Here is a 7209-nt window from a genome sequence, read left to right as displayed (position 1 = left end):
CATGGTATGTCTATGAAAATGCGTGTTGAAGTTCTTGTTGTGAACATATGTTTTCAGTTCCTAGAAGTAGAATTTCTGGGTTATATAGTAACTATATTTATCTTCTTGATGAGCTGCCAAATTTTCCAAGTGGCTGCACATTTTACATATGCAGTAGCAGTGTATGAAGGTTCAAATTCTGTACATCATCACTTGTTATTCTATACAGTAGCACTTGTTATTTTTATGATATTTATAAACCAACATATATGTACACACACACACACACACACACACACGCAGACACCCATACAAATACATATTATAACTGTCTTACTGGTTGTAAAGTGGTAGTACTGTTCTTGGATGTCTTTTCATGTGCTTTTTTCCTGTTTGTGTATCTTCCTTATGTCCCTTGTCTATGTTTTGTTGAGTGTTTGTTCTTTTTTATTGTTCAGTTGTAGGAGTTATTTTATGCGATTTTAACCAGGGTAGTGCAACATTGTACCAAGAAATTAACAAATTTTTTTAAAAAAATTAAAGAAGTCCTAAGTAAATAACGACAAACTATGTATGTGCATATGTATTGGAGAGTAGACCTGACATTGAATAAGATGGTAATAGTTCCCAAACTAATCCACAGATTCAACATAATCATTATTAAATTTTCAGCTGCTCTTTTTGTGTAAGTGAGCAATTTGATCCTAAAATTCATATGGAATTGCAAGAGACCCTGAATAGCCAAAACAATAGTGAAAAAGGAAGAAAGTTGAAAGAGTCATCTTTTCCAATTTCATAACTTATTATAAAAGTACAATGATAGAGAGAGTGTGATACTGGCATAGCAACTGACCAATAGCACAAAGGAATAAAACTGAGAGTCCTATAATAACCTGTACATTTATGGTCAATTGATTTTTAACAAGTGTCCCAAGATTATTGAATGGGGAAATGATAGCCTTTTCAGCAAATCATGTTGTGATAACTATTTTCATGCAAATGTACTTTAATCTCTACCTGAAACCCTACAGAAATGTTAACTCAATAGAAACCAAAGACCTAATTATCAGATACAAAACTAGAAATTTCTTAGAATAAATGGTAGGTGTACCTCCTTGCAACTTTGGGTTAAGCAATGGTGTTTTAAATATGATACCAAAAGCACATGCAACAAAATAAAAAATAAAAAAAAAAATTGACTTCATCAAAATTAAAAATTCTGTAACCAAAGGACACTGTAAGGAAAATGAAAAGACAACACAAAAAACGAGGAAAATATTCTCAAACAATATCTAATAAAGGTCTAATAGTTTTTAAAGAGCTTTCTGAAAAGCTTTGGGGGCTTGAATATCATAACATGAACTTATTCCCTTGTAGTTACCTTAGAAAAGAAGATGCTTAACAGTGTTGGCTTAAAATAGTAAAATAAATCAGAACACAAACCTGAACTTAGATTGTTTTCTTCTGAGTCACATAGATAGGAGTTACAGCATTAAATACCTTAATGATTTTTGCACTCATAATTCTCAGGTGGCATAATATACCCAACATGGAACTCTATATATTTCATGGATTTCTTTGTAGGTACTTTTTTTTTTTTTTTTAATCTGACCAGATACCAGTAATACTGCCTTCTTTAAAAATATTGAATATATAAGGGAGTATGTCAGGAATGGGTAGAATGAAGGTTTAAGGAAGCTACATTTTAGTTTTTAAAATCTTTCTCCATTTATCCCATATATCCAAATGTTCAACCATTCCTCTCAGTTTGTTTTCCTAATATCTATGGAACCATTTCCCAGAGCTTCAGATTCATTAACATTATTGCATTTCAATTCTCAAGTAACTCATTTAGCTTGAAGTATTAGTCATTTAACTTGTCTTCCTGACTCTAACATCCAAAAACCCATCCTCAATAAATTTAACATAATAATCTTAATAAAATAAAAATCTGCTCACATAGGTTTTTATATCAAAAAAGAAAACTCTCATAGGAACCACCTACAACAGAGTCACCTGTAGTCCGTGTTTTTATACTTTACTCCAGCTAAGTTAAAAAGACATTTTAGGGGGGTACCTGGGTGGTTCACATGGTCAAGCATCTGCCTTCAGCTTAGGTCATGATCTCCTGGTCCTGGGATCCGGCCCAATGTCCTGCTCAGCAGTGAGTTTGTTTCTCCCTTTCCCTCTGCCTCTTCCCCTGATTATGCTCATTCTGTCTCTCTCTCTTTCTCTCTCTCTGTCAAATGAATAAATACAATCTTAAAAAAAAAAAAAAAGGTCATTTTAAGGATGAGAATATTGTCTTTGCTATTAAATAAGCCAGCCAGGTGTGTGATTCTTACTCACTCCAAATTTTCAGGTCTACTGACATACCAGATAAAGTTCTGTTACATTTTAGAACGTATGAGCTATTTTTTTTTTAAAGATTTTATTTATTTATTTGTCAGAGAGAGAGAGAGAGCGAGAGAGCGAGCACAGGCAGACAGAGTGGCAGGCAGAGGCAGAGGGAGAAGCAGGCTCCCCGCCGAACAAGGAGCCCGATGTGGGACTCGATCCCAGGAAGCTGGGATCATGACCTGAGCCGAAGGCAGCCGCTTAACCAACTGAGCCACCCAGGCGCCCCTAGAACGTATGAGCTATTTATGACTTGAAGCCTACCTTCTTTTCTTGCTTTGTTGAAGACATTTGTGTGACATTTGAAGAACTTCCTAGAGTTCTAATAGTGCATGTTATTATATTGATGTCTGTATACTTATTTAAAATTTTTATAATGAATATCTATTTAAAATTTTTTTGAGGAGGTCAGAACCATGTTTTGTAGAGTAAAAGAAATTTCACATTTGTGTTGATAACTCAAGTGAATACTCATACTTTAGCACAGGACTGTTAATCATAGAGTAGGAGGAAAAAGATGAATTGTGGTGACAGGTGAGGTTAAATATTATGAGGTATAAATATTAGATGGACTATTTAAAGAATAGATTAAGTAAGCTTATAAAATGAGTCAAAATTTTTATTTACTTTTTATATAAGATTTTAAAATAAAATTTCCTCTTCATTTTTTGAAAAAAGAGAAAATCTTTTGGAGTATATCCTTGAAGGCTTCTTTCACTTGCTGGTTTCTGAGAGTGTAAATGAAAGGGTTTAATAAAGGGGCAACTGAGGTATAAATAACAGTTACACCTTTGGATAAAGTCAGCCTTTCCTTCGCTGTTGGTTTTATGTAATTAAAGATACAGCTACCATAAGTAAGGGAGACTACAATCATATGAGAAGAACAAGTAGAAAAAGCCTTTGTTCTTTTCTGAGCAGAGGGGAGTTTTAGAATGGTCTTGATAATGTATGTGTAGGAAAGAATTACTAAAGGCAACGTGATCAGGAGTATTCCAATAGCTAAGGCAAATGAAAGCAATTCCAGTAAATGAGTGTCAGTGCAGGAAAGCTGCAGCACGGGGGAAGTGTCACACATGAAATGATCAATTACTTTGGAAGCACAGAAATCCAGTGTCAATCCCAAGGCCACTGGGGGAAATGTAAACAGAAAGCCAATTGTCCATGAGCTGAATAGTAGTTGGTAACACACTTTGTTGTTCATAATGATGGGGTAATGGAGGGGTTTGCAGATTGCTACATACCGGTCAAAACACATGGCAGCCAGCAGGTAAAATTCTGTAATTTCTAACAAGAGGAAAAAGAATAACTGAGATGCACAACTATTGTAGGAAATTATTTTGTTTTTAGTCATGATGCTTATTAGGTATCTGGGAATACAGACTGTTGTCAATGAAGCTTCCAAGAAGGAGAAATTTCGGAGGAAAAAATACATGGGAGTCTTGAGGCGGGGATCTAGCAAGGTAATAAGGATGATGGATAAGTTCCCAATCACACTCAACACATAGTTTAGGAAGAAAAATATAAAAATCACAATTTGCAATTGTGGGTCATCAGTCAATCCTAGGAGAATGAACTTGATCTCTCTTGACTGATTCCTCATTTCTGATTTGAATATTATGAAATAGACATCGGAAAACAACTCCAGAAGTGTAAATAAGAGGAATTTTTAAAAAGGTACAGACAGAAAAAAACAACAAAAAAAATACATAGTCAGAAATGTAAATAAGTTAAAAAAATGATCTAATTTCACAATACAGTTGATACTTAAAACTACAGCATAGATCAACCTAGGAACCTCTAACAGATGATTCCATTTAAACCTTAGTTATGGTAACAAAACTACTTATTTTTTTCTTTTTTCTGTTGGAACTTAAAAGATAACTTAAATCTTAGCTGATCATTTCCAAATGAGCTGAATTCTGTTTCAGTGTTCTAAATAGAACATAAGCTTGACTTTAAATTTATTTTCTATGTATATCTTAAAAATTACTGAAAAAATTCTTGTAACATCTAGAAAATTAATACCAATGTTTATATGTAATATTCTTCAAAAATTCTTAGCTCATTAAAACACTTAAAAATTTGTAATATATGGAAATAATCACAGTTACATTATTCTCTATGATTGAAATATTCTGATATATATTATTATTTTGTTCTGATGCAGTACTTCTGCATTGTTCCTTTATCTCATTTCACTTAGTTATTCTTTTTATTTGGTTTCAAATGCATCAGTCTACTCATATTAGTTGCATTTAATCATGAAGCTTTGACTATTGCATCTACATAAAAGCAGAAAAGTAAATGACATTTCAAAAGTCAGTGGATTACTTGACTTTTACTTGTGAGAATGCTTTCATTTATGAGCTAGATATTTTTTGCAAATTTTAAGTGACTTACCATATCTCAAATACATTCATATAATTTTCCCCTTATAGGAATATGGTAGAAACAGTGGTCAAAAATAAATGATGACTATTCTCTCTCAAGAAGGATTCTAAAAACATATGCATTCTCAAAATTATATGCATCTGTTAATTACTTTCACTTCCACTGATACTCATTAAAATGACAGAATCCAGATATTACATAAAGTTAGAATCCTCTTCCAGGCTAGGTAAGATTCATTTTCTGTCTTCTTTTCTTATATATTAAAATGAAGCTGAATGTCTCCATAAAAATTCTAAATGGAAATGTAATGCTGTAAATGAAAAGACATTTTGGAAAATCCCTCATATGAAAGGAACCCAAATTTTGTAACAAAGAATTCTTGCTTCATATTGTGCACTAACAAAAGGCACAGTTTTATCACTTTTCTCAAAAGACACACAAGGGATTAATTTAAAAAAAGAAGAAGAAGAAAAGAAAAATAAATGACCTCTGGAGACTCATGTCAGGAATATCAGTTATGTAAGAAAGAAAACAACCACCAAAACAAACAAACAAACAAAAAAGGAAAGAAAGAAAAACTAAATCACTTTAAGCACAAAACTGAATTTCTTTAACTACAAAACAAAACAGATATGCTCCCAAAAGAGAACTAGAAATATTTTAAACTCTATACTTAATGCCAAAAGAATTTCAGCTATTCCAGTTCCCTGGGACAATATGATCATTTCTACACATTAAGGTGGTTTAATCCCAAAAGGAAACTCTCTCTTGCTTTCTTAGTCAGTGTTAGGATTTCACTAACTTGTGACCTATGCCCCAAATTGGAGGTCGATAACAATACTTAAATGTTTTGCTATTTTTTAAATTTTGAAACAATATAAAATATAAAAAAAACAAATAAACAATAAGTATATTTTATTCCTGTACCATTTGATGCTCCGTCAATATAGTAGTATGTGTTTATATCAAAAAAGTATATTCTACTAGAAAAACATGCTCTAACCATTAGTGTCAGGACATTAACAATGATACATTATCCACATGAAGTTCTCCTATCCTATTTAAGTTTCACCCATGAACAAAAATTTTCCTTATAGAAAAAATACAATTTAAAAGTACATGTTTATTTAATTACCATAATGTTTTAGTCTCCTTTAATTTGGAAAACTCCCTAGTCTTTCCTTAATTTTCAAGAATGTTGGTTAATAATTACTTTTTTCTTTTTTCCTTTTTCTATGTTTTCTTCTTTAAATTGACTCTAAGTACATTTTTTAAAAATTTAAATCCAGTGTAGTCTACATATACTGTTATATCAGTTTTAGGTGTACAATGCAGTGATACATCAGTTCTATACATTACTCAGTGCTCTTCAAGGTAAGCATGGTCTTTCTCCCCTTCACCTATTTCAGCCATCCCATCACCCACCTCTCCTCTGATACCCATCACTTATTTGGTTCTCGTAAGTTAAGATCAGTTTTTTGGTATCCCTCTCTCTTTTTTTCCTTTGTTCACTGGTTTTGTTCCTTAAATTCCACATGTGAATGAAGTCAAATGGAATTTGTCCTTCTCTGACTTATTTTGCTTAACATAGTATACTCTATATCCATCGATGTTGATTCAAATGGCTAGATTTCATTCTTTTTTATAACTGTTACACACACACACATTGTATCTTCTATTGTATTTTTCTATTATATCTTCTTCCTAATCCATTCATCTTCTGAATCTTCTTTATCCATTCAAATCTTCTTCAGCACATCTTCTTTATCCATTCGCCTATCCATGCACACTTGAGCTGCTTCTATATTTTGGCCATTGTAAAAAGTGCTGCAAAAGCATAGAGGTGCACATATCCTTTCAATTTACTGATTTCATATTCTTTGGGTAAATGCCCAGTAGTGGAATTAATGGATCATATGGTAGCTCTATTTTTTTAAATTAAATTTTTTATTTATTTTCAGCGTAACAGTATTCATTGTTTTTTCACCACACCCAGTGCTCCATGCAATCTGTGCCCTCCCTAATACCCACCACCTGTTTCTCCACCCTCCCACCCCGCCCCTTCAAAACCCTCAGGTTGTTTTTCAGAGTCCATAGTCTCTCATGGTTCACCTCCCCTTCCAATTTCCCTCAACTCCCTTCTCCTCTCCATCTACCCTTGTCCTCTATATTATTTGTTATGCTCCACCAATAAGTGAAACCATATGATACTGGACTCTCTCTGTTTGACTTATTTCACTCAGCATAATCTCTTCCAGTCCTGTCCATGTTGCTACAAAAGTTGGGTATTCGTCCTTTCTGATGGAGGCATAATACTCCACAGTGTATATGGACCACATCTTCCTTATCCATTCATCCGTTGAAGGGCATCTTGGTTCTTTCCACAGTTTGGCAACTGTGGCCATTGCTGCTATAAACATTGGGGTACAGATGGCCCTTCTT

General features: G+C 33.3%; 1 protein-coding gene across 1 annotated transcript; it reads right to left on the bottom strand.

Annotated features, from left to right (window-relative positions):
* Nucleotides 1–3037: 3037 nt before the first annotated feature.
* LOC308347481 (olfactory receptor 6C6-like) lies at nucleotides 3038–3976 on the bottom strand (the record flags this gene model as incomplete). The annotated part of the gene is made up of 1 exon (XM_080810955.1): nucleotides 3038–3976. The coding sequence occupies one exon, from the start codon at nucleotides 3974–3976 to the stop codon at nucleotides 3038–3040; it is 939 nt and encodes a 312-aa protein (XP_080667081.1).
* Between the last annotated feature and the right edge of the window lie 3233 nt (nucleotides 3977–7209).

This window comes from Martes martes, assembly GCF_963455335.1.
Source record: "Martes martes genome assembly, chromosome: 8".
In the NCBI taxonomy this organism is placed as follows: domain Eukaryota; kingdom Metazoa; phylum Chordata; class Mammalia; order Carnivora; family Mustelidae; genus Martes; species Martes martes.
The sequence above is the reverse complement of the archived record's forward strand: the minus strand, read 5'-3'. Positions and strand labels throughout refer to the sequence as shown.